Source organism: Anastrepha ludens, chromosome 3 (genome assembly GCF_028408465.1).
Source record: "Anastrepha ludens isolate Willacy chromosome 3, idAnaLude1.1, whole genome shotgun sequence".
NCBI lineage: Eukaryota > Metazoa > Arthropoda > Insecta > Diptera > Tephritidae > Anastrepha > Anastrepha ludens.
In genome coordinates, this window is record NC_071499.1 from 121,772,794 (window position 1) to 121,792,223 (window position 19,430).

General features: G+C 34.8%; 1 protein-coding gene and 1 long non-coding RNA gene across 6 annotated transcripts in view; one reads left to right on the top strand and one right to left on the bottom strand.

Annotated features, from left to right (window-relative positions):
* Nucleotides 1-18,832, bottom strand: part of LOC128858955 (probable citrate synthase, mitochondrial) — a 33,079-nt gene extending 14,247 nt beyond the window's left edge. The window contains exons 1-2 of one of the 3 annotated variants that reach the window (XM_054095572.1): nt 18,714-18,832; nt 18,235-18,328 (exon numbers count right to left, since the gene is read on the bottom strand). In XM_054095572.1, the coding sequence (XP_053951547.1) occupies nt 18,235-18,279 (45 nt within the window). In that variant the 5' untranslated portion in view covers nt 18,280-18,328; nt 18,714-18,832. Of the gene's footprint in view, nt 1-18,234; nt 18,329-18,532; nt 18,691-18,713 lie in introns of those variants that run through there. The other 2 variants (XM_054095574.1, XM_054095573.1) reach the window with 2 other exon arrangements.
* LOC128858957 (uncharacterized) lies at nt 284-2,733 on the top strand. Of its 3 annotated transcripts, none has more exons than XR_008454077.1 (3): nt 284-577; nt 1,253-2,254; nt 2,339-2,733. It is a non-coding gene; the product is annotated as an uncharacterized LOC128858957 (long non-coding RNA). The 3 variants fall into 3 exon arrangements; XR_008454079.1 differs by having other exon boundaries at nt 284-548; XR_008454078.1 differs by having other exon boundaries at nt 284-538.
* Nucleotides 18,833-19,430: the final 598 nt, after the last annotated feature.

The following is a 19,430-nucleotide window of genomic DNA, read 5'->3' on the forward strand; positions in this document are numbered from 1 at the left end:
TTTCTTGTATTTCCGCAAACATTTGCATTCGCATAAATTACCATAAAAAGCTGGGATGAAGGCAAGTGGTAAATGGCGAGTATACTTATACTCATACATACATACATACATACATACACATGTACATTTGCATCACATATGGATGCTGGACAGCACTAATAGCTCATACTGCATTGTGGGTTTGCTTTAAATCGAGCGCAATCAGCTGATCGGTGAATCGAAAAATTCCAGATGATACGAATAGCTGATAGCAGCCTATATAGATGTATGTGCATATGTCTATTTCACTTGACGGTCGCCAAAGATCAGTCGGAGTTTATTTTACCAGTACTCGTATTATTAGTGATTGTGGCGTGACGATTAGCAATAGGCGCCGCGTTGCGTATAAAAATACGATTGCACATACTTATAAGCTTGCGTTCGAGCCGTCAATGCGCAAAGTTTTCGTATTTGATAAACTGGAGACATGAAAGTTTATTTGTATGGCAATCCTGCATTATGTGCATTTTTTGTTTTTGTTTTGTAGCGGTCTCAGTCGGTTAGTTAATGTAAGACGAGTGCTTTTGTCGGTACTCAGGTAACAAAGTTTAACTACAGATTTTTGTTTAGTTAATAATATGTGTATGTATGCGTGTGTATTTGTGTAAATAAAAGTCGATACAGCTATGCGTGCTTCGGTAATTTTCACATGAACAAATGTATGTACATACTATTATATATATTTACATATTTATGTAAATATGTAAAGTAACCCTGCAGCGAGAAGTCATACTAGTGACAGAAGTCATACTAGTTCGAAAGTAACTAGTTTTGTACCAGTTTGCGCATTGACCAATTAGGTGTATGCCAAAAAAATTAAAAAAAAAATATTTGTTAAAAAAAAAAAATTTTTTTTTAAATATTAGTTTTAATGAAAAGTTTTTTTTATTAAAAAAATTGGATTTTTAACACGTTGACTGCCGAGCGAAATTTGCTGGTTATCACACAGCGCCGCAAGTGTGCATCACATATTTATATTTGAATTGTCATACATTATATATATATATCCTGTTATATGTTTTCAATTTTAAAATCAAACGACAGAAAATATAATTGACGCAATATTACACCAAAAACAATGCGCCGGCACCCATTGCCCGGCGCGGCGCCATTGAAAAGCCATGCGCCGGGCAATGGGTGCCGGCGCGGCAGTCAACGTGTTAAGAAAAAATATTTGTTTTCTAATAAAAATTATTTTTACATTTAACGCAAGCACCCAAAATGCGTATTAGACGAATATACTCGTAAATTTTGAAATCATCAGCATACGAGTATTGTATCCCAAAACTTCCGCTTATTACTTCAAAACTTGTTATTGTTAATGAGTTGCGAGATGATAATATTCAACTCTCAACCAATACGAAGGCAATGCAAGCTGGGTTTAGATTGTTGCTGAGTCTAACTTTCGCTGCGACGAAATGGCCTCATGTGCGCTCACTGTTGTAATTAGCGCTCACTACGCGAAAATACATGCACTTGTGTCCATAATGCGAATTTTAGCAAAAGGAAATGCGGCAAAACAAAAAAACCTCGCTCTTTGCTGATAGCCGAACGCCATCTCCACATGTTATTGCTGATTATCCTTACTTCTCGCTCCATCTTCTGCTGTGGGAGTCAATGCCAATTCCTCTCATCGATTACCTGATGATGCCTCTCTCTCATTCTGCCGCTGCTGCTGTGACTCCTGTAAGTGATAAAGTTTCTGCTGACTATTCTGCTGCATCCGTTGCGGTGGGAGTTCACGCTAACTCCTCTCATATTGTTGCCGATGTCAACTCGCGATCGTGCGCTGCTGCTGCAAACAAGACAAGCAGTATTGGTGCAAACACTGCTTCGCAGCCCCCTGCACAATGGACTACTGTGACTGGTAAAATGGCTTAAAAGCAAAATAAGTCATCGGATGTGGTATGAGGTGTTAACTGTTGTAGCAATAAACAAATGTATAACCTTTTTTAAGCCTACGGTTTCTGCTGAAGATATTATTGACTATGTTGTTAAAAACACAAAAATTTTTAAGTCGCTTATTTCCTGCTTTAGCCTAATTAAGAAAATTACAGCAGTTAGCTCTTTAAAGAGAATTAATTTTAAGCTCGGGTTGCGCCATCTGCTTTAGATAAAGTTTTAAATCCCACGCCTTGGCCAGCTAATGTGTAAAAGGTTCGCCCTCTTTAAAATTTTCGGAAGGACGATTCTCTCAACAACAAAATCTAATGGAGTAAGCTTCTTTAAAGATTTGAAACTTTATTTTCACTATGATTTTGATTATAATTTTTATCGCTTTTCTTTAATTTAATACAAGGTGACATCGATTGCGCGTTTCTTGTGCAACGCATTAACTTTCTTACGCCGGCGAGAACTTTACGAAGCTTTTACCCTTTTTATCTCAAGATATTCAAAACGAATTTTGAATCCAATGCACCTACTGTGCGGACTCTGCGCGAATTTAACGAGATCTCGAACTCCATATGGTTAAATTTTACAATAACTAAAAATCACTTATCTTCTTTGTTATATTATTTAATTCGCCAATATACTCATAGTTGTATTCGTTTTAGTTAAGTTTATTTTAGTTTTAGATTGTCTTATTTGTTACTCTTTTAATAAATTATTTATATTAGCACTAAGGCAATAGTCAGTAAGAACATTTCAGTTTTTTGACTAAAAATTCAAATAAATACTCGTAAATAAATAAAACGTTAGAGTACTTTTTTCTGTAATGTAACAATAGATAAACAAAACAACAAAAGAACGGCCTTGCAGAGAAAATACGCCCGTAATTAGCAATAAAAATGAAAAACAATACAAAAATAAATTGTATTCAAATACATATGTATATTATTGCGTCAGCAAAACAGCAGATTCTGTTAAATGCACTGAGAACAGGGGGTACTGGTTCGCGGATGTCGCTACCTCTGTATGCTTTTCGCCGTGGAGAAAGAGAGCACCTCTCTTCGCTACCTGTGATATGTTTTTGAGCTGAAGGTTTTGAAGTCAGCGCAGCGAGCAGAAGGCGTGAACTTGCTGTGCTGTGGAGATCTTCTAGCCAGAGGTGGTTCAGGAGTGGTCGATTCAACTTTTGGTACTACTAGAGTACTATTATTGTCGCGCGGCAGGCATTAGTGATAGGCATCTTAATCGACCAAGAAGCGTTGGGGGTTCATGAGGCTTTCGCATCTCTTCTGCAGTAGCTGTGTGGAGTATGACGAACAAAGTGGAGGCATTTCGGCATTTATTCCTTAGCTACAGACAAATTCGCACTCTCATTCGCGCCTGAAACTTTATAATCAACAATCGGCGGTTTCTTCTATCCACTGTGCCAAGGCGCATTCATTAAAGGTGTTGGCACTAGAACAACAACAATGTTTTGTACGTTTGATTGTCAAAGCAAAGTATTGGCAAAGTGGAAAAGAAATAATGAATTCGCCTTGATTCATTCTGGGCTAACAGCCACTGGGCACGGCGAAAGAAAAAATAAACCAATCAGCTGACTTACCGATACCAACTTTACTAGATTCGCCTTGTACTGTGCACATAATCTTCATTTCGATACTTTTATGTTTCTTTCTTTTTTGTGCTATCTCACTTATTGTGTTTCTTATGGCATGACAATAAACGGTTTCCTCACTAAACTGTCTCCCCTTTTTTTTTGGTGGGTGAGGTAGGGTTCAAAATGCTTTCGCACTTACAGCGACCGTCGTCTACTGCCTCATGTGGTGTGGCCACTAAAACGATCCCTCCTCTCCTTCTGGGGAGACATCTTTCTCGGAACTGCCTTCTATATTACTTCGGGAGGGCCCAGAACGACATCCATAAAGGACCAATTCTATTCACCCACTGTGTCCCCTTGGGGATAAATATGCGACCCAAACCTAACCTAACCTAACCTATAAAATATGTAGTACAAAACTAGTACTTTAAAGGTATGCCCCATTTCTTTTACTGTAGGGTATGTAAATAGTTTTCCATCCACTCAATATAAATCTTTTGCACTTTTAAAATGCATATTCTAACGAGCTAATGTGCAACGATATTCATTGCGGTTTCCACTTATTTTTTTGTGGCACTACTGAAGCGCGTAATGAGCAAAACCAGAAGTAAGCACTGTGACCAAAGTGTCAAATGCAAATTACAAGTAATTATATGCAACACAATTCCCATACAGACATTGCTCACTACACTCAAGTAGAAAAACGCATTAAATTTTCAAACATTTCTATGTAAATTTAAAGTGCAGTTGAAGTGCTGGGCGGAGAAGTCGGAAGTGAGGTTTCAAGTTACTAACTGAACAGTAAGCAAAGTGATCGTTCGACCAAAAAATATATACATAAAATGTAGAGGTAGAAATAATTTCTACACCTCTCACATCTTTTCGTCGAAGGATCTAAAATTACTGAAGTTGTAAGGGCTATTGTATTCTGTTCGGTGCTCGAACTCTAATACCCCAACTCACATACATTCACACTTTAAGCTCGCTAAAAGCTCCCTAAACAGTTGCTATGCAGTGCCACTATGTCAGTAATCAGCTAACTGCTACCAGCATGAAGTCGAACCGTCTACTGGAAATTGCAGATGGTGTCCCTTCTGCGCTTATTGATAATAAAGCACTCAGGGCAGGCGATACGCTCGAGTTGCTTATGAGTTCTACGTGACATTGGCGCAACTTCGTTCTTGATACTACTTAAAAAGCGCGCCTCCACTTTCACAAAATTGGCATATACTTGATTGTACGATTGATGAATGGGCCAATGCGTAGTGATTTTTACGAGTAAAGAGAAGCCTTGCGCAGATTGCAGTCAGCTGTTGATTTGGTTGGGGGAGCCTCGCGTAGACTGCAGTCAGCTCTTGATTTGGTTGCATTTTAAGTCAGCTACTGGTCAGGGGTGACAATCAAGAAAGCTTAGCAGGCTGAATAAAACGCAACTTCGAGTAAGGGTGTAACCTCTTATTTGGCATTGCCCGATAGAAGTGCTTGCTGTGAAAATTGACTCAACTCCATTTCAAGTTTATCTGAAAGGCAATAAGATGAAATCATCTCGATACTTTCTCGTCGCTAGCTCTTTTTTGGATTAGCCTAAGATTCGGTTACTTTTCTTGTTTTTTTTTTCAACTTTTCTGAGGGGCCATGAGGAGACGGCGACAAGAGATACTGACAGTCGTTCACACGCTTAGCTTAAGCTAACGTGCCGACCTAGTCCTTCTGTAATTTCTTTAATTTGTAGTGTGCAATTTATTTCTCTTCTAAAAATTAAAAAAAGCTCATAAGTCTGCTTTTGCCCACCGAGGGGTGACATTAATGTTTCAGCCATCTGCGAAGTAGTGTTATTGTTGTTGTAGCAGTTTACTAAACCCTGCCAGTGCAGTGTAGTCACCGTTTGTCTACGTCTAACTCATCTAACGGTAGTACTAACAAAAAGTGCTGTATCGACAGGTTGGGTCCAGAGGAAGATGAGTGTTAGGTGAGTACGTTTGATTGGCATGTGAATAGGTGGCTTGTGTCGTGCGGTGTGCCTTCACCTGCTGGACATATGTATGTTTGGTATATCGGGGTAGATTCTGGATAAGTAGGAGTTTAACCTACGCTACCTACCTAGTTACGCGAGTCTCACGAGGCAGCTGAAGCTCTTCACATGCAAGAGATGGTGGTTGGACTCCGAGAACGGCATTCGGGACGCGTGCGTTTAGGAAGGTGGCAAGGGCCTCCCCATGAATGTCGTGCTCAAGCCTTTACTCTCACAACTCTCATATAGGTAGCCGTTATTCCACGCACAAAGTATGCTCGACTACGGCGTCTACCAGCTAATGGGGGTTTCAAATACTCATTTGATTAGATTGGCATACGTTAATTGAAGCTAATCAATTTCACAGAAAAGGCATTGAAAATGCGCAAATTGAATTTTTAACGACAACTGATAAGCGTGAAAATACGAAGGCCATGGTTAATATGAAAAAATGGCTGCTTGGCAAAAATCATGATTCAAAATTGAATTCAGAGTCGTCTTATAGCTTAATTTAATGTCAGATAGTGTACGCCTAATATTTTAGAAGAAATGTACACAAATACAAATTCATAAATACATATATGTATGTATGTATGTGTTTAACATCTGTTCAAATATGAGTTGTAAATTCAGTATGGAATTTTCGCTAAAATACAATAAATCAGTCCTAAGCTTGTAGATCATTTTCATTATCATCATCATGTGACGGTGACAAGATGTACATTTTTTTGCCTTGTGAATGCCAACGGCACGAGTGCATAGTTATATGTATGTGTGTATATGCATGTGTATAATTGAGAGGTGCAAGCGACTGTATGCAGGTGGTTTCAACTAAATGCTTTTATCAGTGCAATTTTGCGCATCAACTTTAGGCCAACATATCACCTGATATTCTTGCTATCGATTCGGCGGTAATAGTTTTATGTGCATACGAATGCAGTATTAATACATATGCCCTGCATTTTTGCCACTTACTATAGTTGAATTAAGTGACTATAACATTAGGGTGGTCGAAGTATTGAATTTTTTTTTTCCTGTTCACTTCACTCGGGAGCATAGGGCCTCGACAAGACTCAGTCTTGCGTTGGTTTCGTTAATATATTTTGCTTTCTGGCAGGGTAGGTGATTAGCCTGCCGCTACCAGTCCTAAATAGTGGGAATACCGATCTGTCGTTACTTAGGAATATTGATTATTTATTAATTGAAAAAGTTGAATAAAAAATCACAGGCAGGTATTTTTAAAACCGTTCGACATTTAATGGCGCTGAAATTTCGCATATATTTTGTATAGAAAAACGCGTATTTCACTACTTGCATGAGAACATAAACCAGCCTCAAGACCCTGACTCTGAGAATACCTAGGGTAGCATCAATTTGTGGTCACAAGGCTATCATGCGCAGAGCTCAGCGTATTATTTGGCAGTGTGACTGTGGAAATTAAGAAGAAAAAAACACAGAAACAGTTTACGATATTTTGGGATTACTAGTTTTTTTAGGATATACTCGTACGTAGTCTAGATATAGCCGGATTTCAAGGCTTCACTGAATTCAAAAGAGCAGCTTGCTGTAGGGAAAAGTGGGAAGTGGTTGCAAGAAACTCTACTCTTCCTTTTGTTGTAGCAGCATAAACATTCCCTATTCTCAAGCTGTACATATCGACATTTATTTCAATTCATTTAAACTATTACAAATAACCGTTATTTGAACAACTCTTCAATATCTAAAGCCATTTAAAAAGAAGTCAAAAGTATAAATAACGAATAATCAGCAACATACCTGCCTCATTAGTAAAAAATAAATAAAATAAATCACTAAACTTTGCAGCGAAAAAGTAAACAAATATACGCAAATATGCGCCATTCCAATACGCAGCAAGTCCTTTTGATTGAATGCGGCTGATCAACTGACAAGCACGCATGTGTGTATGTATATGTATGTACCCATACATGCTCATACAAATGTAAATCTATCTTAACTAAGACACTTGAAGTTTGCACCGTAGCAAGATAATTAAGTTTTCTGCATATTGACGTCATTGAAATGGGGGAAAAAGAAAATATTTCTAATACATTTTATCTAATCGCAGCGTAATAAATTTGAACGTAAATAGATGCACGCATTACTTGCAGGTAATGAGCAGAGTTGTGCTTTTTTTGTAATTTGTAAAATGCAATTTTATGGCCACTCAGAATGCATGAGCCTTTTATTATTATTTTACATAGTATAGTTCGAGTACTTTGTCGCTTGACAGCTGCTATGTGTGAAGGGAAGCAGCGCCAGATGTTTTTAAGTGCCAGACGCTAATTTTGTTTTTTACTTTTGTTTGAATACTTCAGAAGAGGTTGCTTAATTTTACTAATTGGAATGAGCTTGGAAATTCATGTTAAAATAAATGTTTTTGTAACTCAGAAATTTAGAGTTGCACGCTGACGTGCAAATATGGATTTTGTAAGCAACTATTTAATACGCTTGCTTTAACTGCACGACGATAAAGAATAAATTAATTGACATTTCGTGCCTGAGTAAATAATCGTGCCTGAGTAATATATTTTGGCAACGCTGCATGCGTTCATCACACGAATGTCAAGGTTTTAGAGAGTAGAAAATAAAATGGGTGAAAGGAAGAACATAATATTACATAATGTAACATAGCAGAGCACAACATAACATAAAGTAACATAATATAATAGGACTATGAATAAGTTCGTGCGGTTTTACAACAGATGGCGTTACTTGATTATTATTCCATCGATCCACATTTCCAAACATTCATTGGAGAGCTACTGTCGTAAGGCACAAACGTCAGTATAAGTTTTTTATTTGAAGCGTAAACAACAATATTTTTACCACACTTGAAAATGTCGAATTTCGTGCCAAATAATGTGTTTTTGCGGGGAATTCTTCTTCATTATTTTAATATGAAGAAAAAAGCAGCCGAAAGTCATCGTATCTTGGTGGAAGTTTATGGTGAGCATGCTCTATCTGAGCGAACGTGCCAGAAGTGGTTTGCACGCTTTAAAAGTGGTGATTTTGGCTTGGAAGACGAAGAACGCGAGGGTGCGCCGCCAAAGTTCATGGATACCGAATTGGAGGAATTGCTCGATCAAGATCCGGCTCAAACGCAAGAAGAGGTTGCAAAAACTTTGGGAGTTGATCAATCAACCATTTCCAAACGTTTAAAAGCCATGGGAATGATCCGAAAGGTAGGCCATTGGGTGCCGTATGAATTGAAGCCAAGAGACGTTGAACGCCGTTTTATGGCATGCGAACAACTGCTTCAACGGCACAAAAGAAAGGGTTTTTTGCATCGAATTGTGACTGGCGATGAAAAGTGGGTCCATTACGACAATCCAAAACGTCGGGCAACGTATGGATACCCTGGCCATGCTTCAACATCGACGTCGGCGCAGAATATTCATGGCCTGAAGGTTATGCTGTGTATCTGGTGGGACCAGCTGGGTGTTGTGTATTATGAGCTACTGAAACCGAATGAAACGATTACGGGGGATGTCTACCGACGACAATTGATGCGTTTGAGCCGAGCACTGCGAGAAAAACGGCCGCAATACGCCGATAGACACGACAAAGTTATTTTGCAACATGACAATGCTCGGCCACATGTTGCACAAGTGGTCAAAACATACTTAGAAACGCTCAAATGGGATGTCCTACCCCACCCGCCGTATAGTCCAGACCTTGCGCCATCCGATTACTATCTCTTCCGATCGATGCAACATGGCCTGGCTGACCAGCACTTCCGTAATTACGATGAAGTCAAAAAATGGATCGATTCGTGGATTGCGGCAAAACCGACCGAATTTTTCACAAAGGGAATCCGTGAATTGCCAGAAAGATGGGAAAAAGTAGTAGTAAGCGATGGACAATATTTTGAATATTAAATTTGTAACCATTTTACGTCAATAAAGTTTCAAATTTCGAAAAAAACCGCACGAACTTATTCATAGTCCATTAACATAAAAATATTAGCTGAAAATAAAATAAAATCAGATAAAATAAATTAAAATAAACTGTAACAAAATATATCGCAACATAACATAAGAACTTAAACATAAATATAAAAAATAAAAATTGACTAAATCAGAAGATAAAAATAACAAATGTATTAAATTAAACTAACTTAAGAAACATAAGAAAAAATAATATAACATAACATAAGAAAAAATTAGCTGAAAATAAAATAGAATAAAATAAAATTACATAAAAGATACCGCAACATAATACATCGTAACACAATATAAGAACTTAAACATAAATTACAAAAAAAAAAAAAAAAAATTTACTAAATTGGAAAATAAAAAAAAATTATTAAATTAAACTAACATAAGAAATATAAGAAAAATAACATAACATAACATGAAAAATAAAAATAACATTAACTTAAAATAAAATTTAAAATATTACATAACATAACATGATAAACGTATGCTAAAACATTTTACATGGTATAACATAAAATATTTCAAATAAAATAAAATAACTCTAAGTGAAATAAAATTAAAAAATAATAGTACATAATCCACTACAAAATAGCATAAAAACATAGCATGACAAAACATAACATAGCATTAAAAATAAAACTATATAACATTAAATAAGAAAAAAAAATATATATATATATAACATAACATAGCATAGCAAACATAACCAAAAATGTAAATAAAGTCAAGTGAATTAAGAATTAATTAAAATAGCATAAGAAATAACATAGTATAACATAACATAACACAACATAAAAAATCAAAAATAAAGTAGAGCGCTAAGTTAAATAAACTAAAATAAAATTAAATTGAACTAAAAAATTTAAAATAACATGGCATAACATAACATAACGTAACATAAAAAATCAAAAGTAAAATTAGACAACGCTAAATTATCTAAAATAAAGTTAAGTAAACTAAAATTAAATAATAAATACAACATAACATAACGAACGCAACAAAAAAATGTAAATAAAATCTATGAATTAAAATGAAACATACATGAAAATAAAATAGAATTAAGAATTGATTAAAATACATAAGAAATGTAACAAAAAAAAACATAACAATGTAACAAAAAAAATCAAGTAGAACAACGCTAAGTTAATAAACTAAAATAAAATGAAATTAAATAATCAAATTTTACATAACATAACATACCTTAACATAACATAAAAAATCAAAAATAAAATAAAACAACGCTCAATTAACTAAAATAAGGTCAAGTAAACTAAAATTAAATAATAAATATAACATAACATAGCACAGCATGGGATAGCACAACATAACATAAAAAAAAAGGAAAATAACACAAATTACATAAAAAACTAAATATAAAATAAAATAACACTAAAATAAATAAACTAAAATAAGAGTAAATTAAATAAAAAAATATAACATAGCATAACATAACATTAGATATGAAATTAAAAATAAAGTAAAACAACAATAAACTATAAAAACTTAAATAAAATTCAATTAAATAAAAACTATAACCTAACATAACTTAACATAAAAAAATTAAATTGAAAAATAAAATCAAGTAATAAAAAAAGGAATAGCACCAAGAAAAGAAAATAGCATAGAATAAAGCAAAATTAAGTCGAAGGCATGACTACAAAAAAAGTACAAAAAAACACTCTTTCTAATTTTTATCTCAAAATAACGCAAGTAAAAGCCACATGCCGCCGCTGCTTCACATGATAAAAGCATAAGCATGTGTGCTTTCACGCGCATACATACGCGTACAGGCATATGCAAGTACTTTTGCTACCATGCGTCAGCAAAATTATTATTTTAAAAATTAAACGGCATGAAGTTCGCATTTTTGATTTTTCATTTTTCAATTTTCTTCTTCAGTACGGAAAAATCTCAAAACATAAACGCGTATTTTCTGCTACATTTCGTACGTCATATTTGCGTAACAGTTGCTGCTTTTGTGCTAGGTATTTATGAAACATTTGTTGTTGCTATTTTTGTAAAGTTGTATTTTGCGAAAAATCAATAAATCACAGACAGAATTTAAGAAACACAAGCGAAAAAAGATTGACGAAGAAAATTTGCGCAGGGATGATTTCAGAGATGAGCGCTCGGCTGTGTGTGGGGCAGAGAGACAGGGGGGGAGAGAGAGAGATAAAGAGGAGAGTATTCTCTTGTTTCTTATTCGCGAAATATAAATGTTTCGCACATATCGACCTGAATTTTACCTACAATGTGCAAATGAGCAAAGATAAACAAACACATACATACAGGCATACAAGTTTACTTCAATTAAATTTTCCAATACATATCTATTAATATAATATATTTATTTTCATTATTTGCGTTTTCTGTATTGTGTTTTCGGCGCTTTACACGCTCAAATTGAATGTTTAATTTGCTGGTATTTATATAGCTGAAAACATATTTGCTATAAATAAATGAAAGATTCCCGACCTTATGTTTGCGGTTGATCTCTTTAAGAAGTATAAAATTTAATTTTATAATGCAAAAATGTGAAATTTTTTCTTGAGTAATTTTTTATATATTCCCCCCAACACAGGCAATTCATACTTGGAATTTACCTCATTAATGCTTTATCAAATTTTAATTTCGCCTTATTCAATTTTTGTAATTTTTATTTAATTTTTCAATATTTTTCACGACACCGGATTGTTTTTTGTTTTGTTTTTCTTAAAATCATCAAAATATACACTCGTTCTTCTAAAAAACAAATCAGGTGAATGAACTTCATATGCAAAATAGTTGGCAACGCTGTTGTATATTAAACCAGTTAACAGCACACTCGCACTTGTACTTCAATAAATTGCATATGAATGCAAATATTTTATAATAAATGTCATCATAATTTCAAATAAGCTAATTTTAAAATAATAATAAATGTCATCACTTATACGAAGTAGAAAGTTTGAGAGTTCAAGTCATTGATTTCAAAATTGTGTACAACACACACTCCTGCTTCAACTTCGTCACTTGTCAGTTGCTACCGGAGTTAGTTGAACCAGACTTGTTTATTCAAATGATTTCATGCATTTAAAAATTTAATAATAATAACGAAATTATGCAGACACGTTTTTTTTGCCACCACACGCGCTTGTTCTATTTAATCTGTACTTTTTATACTGTCACTTTAATAGAATAATTGGCATTGCTCGTCTTAACTCGTAAATCATTTAATTCAAAAATCATTGTATGTGCATATGTACATATGTATGCAAGTATGTATGTGACAAATACATTACACAGCTAAAACCACTGTTAAGTGTTGTGTGTCAGCATATTCGACTTAACAACAACAACAGTGCATGAAGTAACTCGTAGACCGCGGCAATTTCACAGGTTGGTATTCTGTAAAGCAATATTGGAAATGAATTGGGTTTGCAATGTATAGAGTACGCTTGGGGAAGGTATTCATGAGAGCAATTCGTATGCAGGTTTGCCATAGCCTACCTAGAAGCGGCTGTGCGGGTAGTCAAGCACGAAGCCGCTCGCTATATTGGCTGCTAAGAACAATGTTTGCATTGATCCATACATTTCTACGATGTTGCATTGTAAGCAAAAAGGAAGCAGAGCGCAGGCATAAAAGGGTGGTTATAGCGCAAGTTCGCAACATTAGGCAAGTGAAAAGCAAACTTTCCAAACTTTTTCGCTTTTGCACTCTAACCCACTAAACCCATTTATAACTTTATGCATTACATGGACGAAAAATGTTAAAATGGAGTTTTACAGAGAGAGAGACCTACGTATCTCATACTGATTCCGAAACATGCGGTTTATAGAGAGCATTCAAGGGCAACAATGTAATGTTATGCACAATAGCAGAGATCACCATAACAGATGCCTGTTTGAAGCTTCACTGTCGATCAACCTGAGTGAGCGCAATGAGAAGATGCTAAAAATGTACCTTGACCGAGTTGCCCCAGAACGAATAAAATAAAATTAAATTAAATACAATTAAATAAGGTTACAAAATTTAAGTTAAATTAATTAAATAATAGATAAAAAAATAAAAATAAAATAAAAATAAAAAAATAAAACAAAGTTAAAAGTAAAAAAAAAGTTAAAAAGTTTATTTTTTCTTAAAGTTAAAAAAAAATATATATATATTATATTATACATATTACATGCAATACAATTATGTATATTAAATAAAATGGAAGATAAATCGATATAAGCACAAATTTTTGTTTTTCGCTTGCTCTGTGCTCTTGGCTGTTGGCCAAATTTGTGTGTGTTTTTTTGTTTTGTTTCAAATGTATTTCTCTCAATTCTACAATACATATGTAAGCATTTCTTAACTTTTATTTGTTTTTACGAGCAATTTTTAACAAACTTCAAGTTACTTTGCAATCCTGTAAATCACTGTAAGCTAAAGTTGTACGGAAAAAAATAAACATAAGATAAAATAATAAAAAACAACACAACAATAACACTAAAATGTATTTATTTATTTATTTCCCTCTGTCTGCCAGCAATAACTTTTCGAAGGTTAATGAGTTGTTTTGTAAGCGATAGCTAGACAACGATAGCCTTTATAATTTTGAAAGCAATTTTTTATCTTAATGTAAACTCGGTTTTGACGAGAATTATATTCGGAAATATTTACACAATAACAACTGCAGCAGTGTTTTTGTTGGTCTTTCACATTTGAGTTTCGACTATAATTTACTTTTGCGTTTGTAAAATGACAGTGTAAATTTTAAACTAATCAGCGACTGCCACAGTGTAAAATGCGAGTTCAATAATAATCGCAATAAGGAAACAAAAAAAAAAAAAAAACGGAAGATAATAACGAGAAAAATTAAAAACTCGTGAATAAATTATAAATAACATTTTCAATGTCTAACAGCGTCCAAAAACTGCAAAAACCGAAATTTCTGTTTCCATTGTTTTTTCTTTATTAAACTAATTTAAAATATTTGAGTGTTTCATACTTTAAATAGAAATTTCGTACGAAAGTTTTTTCTATTATGTAAAAGAAAAGTTGCTCAGAATGGAATGCAAGTAGAAAAAAACCTATTTGGACTTTTTTTCTCTCATATATAACATTAAAGAGAGAGAAAGAGAGAGCGAAGCTAAAGAAAATTAAGAGAAAGCGAGAGAACGACTAGGAGAGGGATTGAGATAATTATTGTAAAATATGACATTTTACATGCAATATGCAATTTTAAGCCAAGAAATGGGCTAACTTTGACAGCTTTTCAAAAGCAACGAGTTATCTTTTGTTGATAATTGACCAAAAATAGATATGCTCCTACTACAAGCATCAGTGGTATCAAATATGATGGCATGAGCTAGAAAAAGCAAACCTATACTAATTCCCTTTCAGTACATTTATGGCGCATGACAAGTGACCGATTTGATGGCTGTAGAAAGAGGTACAAAAGTAGGTACAAAAATGGTATAAAAAGCTATGACAGTAAAAAGTTCACGCAGCCAATGCTTAAAAAATAGTGTGAAAGGAGGCGTCGTCCGAATAAAAACTTGGCAAAAAATAATAAAAGACAATAGTAAAGAAAATCCCAAAAAAATGTACAGCTGTAACAGAAAAAGGTACAACTCTAGCAAAAACAAACAAAAAATTCAAGAAAATAGGTATTGCGCCCACCACGGTTTGGCCTTTAATGCGTTCCAAAGGACGAGCCTCCAAATTGTTACGCATTTATTGATTTGACGCTCGCAGTGGGAGTAGAGCGCGGGACTTTAGCTTATCGTCATGTGCACTGTAGGTTTTCCCCATTTTACTCGGAGTATATCAATAAATGGCAGTGAACTTTTAATGACAATAAATACACAAACGCAAAAAGGGTATATGTATGAGACACGTGATTATGGGAGTAATGAGAAAAAGTCAATGAAATCATGGCAAATGCATATATGCATACTACATTGTATATGCATATAATTCTTGCTCAAATCTCACTGTTAAGAGTTATTACTGTTAGCTATGTTAGCATAACATACCCCACCAGCAAGTTCTCTTTGTTGCTGGCTTGAGATGAGTTTAAAACGAATCCGCGCTTTCTACGTCGATGTCCTGGCGTACAGTCAAAGCAAGTTAGATAAATAGGGTTGTACTTTCGTTTAAGCTAGACAGCGATTGAACAATTGAAACAGCTAAATTACAGCTGAAATGTGAAGTGATTTAACAGAGTTTGTACCTTGACTACTTACAGTAAACTGCGATTATGGGGAAGGCGCATTTTTTATTTTGGCCTTTCACTAATTCAATTAGACTGCTACTGAACTGTGAGCAAAAATGCGCTGTGATGCAGAGGAACTAACAATTAGCATCGTTTTACTGAAATTTAGTCATGGTAGAATCGACTTTCTACCACTTTTGCAAAGCTTTACAGCACTTTATATCGCTATTCTAAAATTCTAGCTCAAAGGATTCAACAATCAGTTCAATCGTTAAGACAAATACGATAAATGTACGGCCTCACTCAACTGACATTTTTTTGATTATTTTATTTTATTAAATTTTTTTTTCAAAATAACACATTAGTATTGCGCACGAGCCAAAAAGCTAGCAATAAGTGCTCTAGAAGAAAACTCACACGTAGGTAGTATGACGACGGTTACGCAACACAAAAGCGCACAAGGTAGAAAAAGAAAAAGGAAAAAACAAATAAAAGTACACCTTCGTACTGCTTGATCTTATCACTTTGCTTTATTGATAATCAACGTTAATAGACAGGAAACGTAGCTAGCGGTGTGGGAGTAGCACAGCGTAGGCGCGGCCGTAGAGGTAACTTGGTCAAGTGATAGTAGGTAAACAATAATTAAAAAAGTTGAAATAAAAATGGGCGGCATGGCAACATTTAAATGTAGCAAAAACAAGACAAAGACTTTTTTTATTATTGTATAATAATGGAATTTTTGGTGGGACAAAAAAGGCAAATGCATTATCAATTCAATACGTATTTAAAAATAGCTACACCAATTTCATTCCATCGATTATACTCATAGTCTAGAAACAAAAGATTTATTATAAACAAAAAATCTTTCCATCATCATTAGTCTTTGCATAATATTTTTGCTTTCGCACAGCGTTATGTAATGTTAAGAAAATTTCTTGCTTATTTTGCGTCGCTGCTCACGACTAACACAGCACGACAAACGACAGCGCCAACGACGACGACGAGAGCGCGCTAGACGTTCGTTCGATTCTTTGCTTTTGTTTGTTTTTTGGACTTTTTAATCACGAGTTTGCCAAAAAGCAAAAGTATCGGCTTTTCACTAATGCCTACAAAGCGCGCATTTGCTCTTCCGCTGACTGGATTTTCAGCAATAAATAATAATATAAAATTTTCCCACGCCCTTTACACGTTTGTATTTGCAATTAATGCTTTTGATGCACTTGTAAAAACGAGTAATATGAAGTAGATAAAAGCGGAAGTGCCGCTAGCTCGCTGCCGGCCATAATTAAATGTAGTAAGCAGCGCTGCTAGTGAGAGAGCGCGCAAATGAGCGCCACCCGGAGTGCATATGTATGTACGAAGCTAAACTTCTTTTACGGCTCTCATTTACTTGTTTAAACAGGTGAAATATAATCAAATAATATAACAATTTGCACAGTTGTACAAATTTTAATGCAAATATGAGGCTTAGAAAGCCTACAGTTGTAATTGTAATCAATGTAAAATCAGTGGACTGTGACGATTCGATTAGAGTTCTGCTGCCTTTACAGTAACAGTTACGTCGACTGCGGCAGCGATGGCTACTCGTACGTGGGAAAATATCGTTGAAGGCAGAAAACCAGAAAAAAACTATGTTGTTACTTTTGTTGCAAAAAAAGGAGGCAAGTATAAAAGAATTGAGAGCTGAATGACACAAAACTAGCACAACATGACACCTACTTTATCATGTATTTTTGCAACATTGTATCAGCATACTATTCACAGCATTGAATAGAGCAAAAATTCGATCAGCAAGAGTTGGTGTTTTCTACACTCGTGCTGCCGACGCTGACGCCGGCGCCGGCGCCGAAGTAAAATGAATGAAACAAAATTAAATAGCATTAAATTAAAATAAATGCAAGATAAATTGAGCTATATTAAAATAAAATTAAAAGAAGTAAAATACAAAGGAAAAGGTAAATTAGGTAAAATAATGAAAAAAATAAATCAAATAAAATGAAAACCAAAATCATAGCGCTAGCTAAATAATTTTTGCACCGCACTCTGCCGTCCACTACCCTTACGTCATGCAGTAGCGCTCTTCGGCGCTACCACTCATCATTCAATATTTCCACTGTAAAATAGTACTCTTCTAACTTTTATGAAAAGACGATTTGCTGGTTGCCTAGTGTTGCTTCTTCATCAGTCTTTAAAATTTCGCTGCATTTTTGCAGCGTGTTATGCAAATTTTGCTGCTGACCGCATGCACTAATTTTCACTACATTTACAACTTCTCTAATTATTACTTCTAAAATATAATTTTTCCTTAGTTAGGCGCCGACTACAAAAACAAGAAATACATAATTCATACAGGCACATGCTTGTCCATGTGCTTTTATTTTACTTTTGATTGTACTTGAACGCTGCTGCGGCGTGGCCGACGTCGTGGCCTGATGCTTTTGCTACTTCTGTTTTTCCGTACTTATTTTCGAATAATTTTGCAATTTTTTCACAATTCCCTCCCGCTCATTCATTTTCCGTCCCTAATAATTTGTTATGCATGCATTAATTACTCACCTGCGCTTCGGGCAGCTTACGCGTTGAAATACGATAGATCGACATTTTCCACGTTCAATTGAAATGTGTCAGCAGCGGCGTGTAAATCTTAACTCTTTCGTTTAAAGAAAAAAAAGAAAAAAATCAGAAAAAACCCAGTTAAAACGAACAAAAAAATACTAGAAAAAACTAATTTTGCTTCAACTTTTACTAATCGGCCAAAATTAAACAAAAATTAATTTTAGATTTACTATAAAAAATTACTATGTTGCACACGCGCTTATATTCACAAAATTTCCAATCTTTTTTTGTTATTTACTTTTCTTTAACACAATTCTTACAACTGTGTGTGCTCTCGGAACAGAATATTTGTATGTATGTATGGATGTATGTAGGAAAGCGGATTTTACACTGCCACTCAACCGCACACAGCACAATCACAAGAATCGCACTTGAGTTTACCAAACAGACTGACTAAGTGGCTGACTGACTAAACTTACTGCCTAGTGTTGGAACTGTTGGACCGGAGCGACCACACGGTTCGACCAAACGACAACTGACTAGGTGAAAGAACAAACTGCGGGCTGTGGGCTTTGCTAAATTCACTGATACCGCTCGCTACGCTGGCTAATGTTATGCCAAAGATTAGTATGTGGGTGTGCGGTAGTGAGGGGGCTGTTTTAATGGTAACATGCGGTGTTGTTACCAGCTCGGCAATGGTATAAACGAAAGCAGTCTGGTAACATATTGCATTTGGAGGAATTTCGGATAGATTATGGTCGGTAAAGCAGTGTCGGCAGTGTTGCTACTTTGAAGCGGGAGTACTAAATGCGAAAAACTTCAGTATTTTCTTAAGACAAGCCATACAAGTAGAGGGTGTTTTGTTGTGAATTGGGATTTCTCAAATTGTTTACATTAAATTAATAAAATGCTGAAATTAAGTTTAATTTCAAATAAATCTGTTTTGTGATTTTGATAAAAAAAATTTATAATGCCAGCAATGGGAAACTTTCAAAGTAAGGTATAAGAAACAGCAGATGAAAATAAATGAATGAATTTAATAATAAATAAGTAAATGAATACACGAACAAGTAAGTAGTCTAGATAACTAAATAAAATAAAATAAATCAATAAATAATTTAAATTAAATTATTTAAAGGCATGTACAGGGTCCGGCACTCGAAGTGTAACCAATTAAAAAGACCATAAATTTAGTT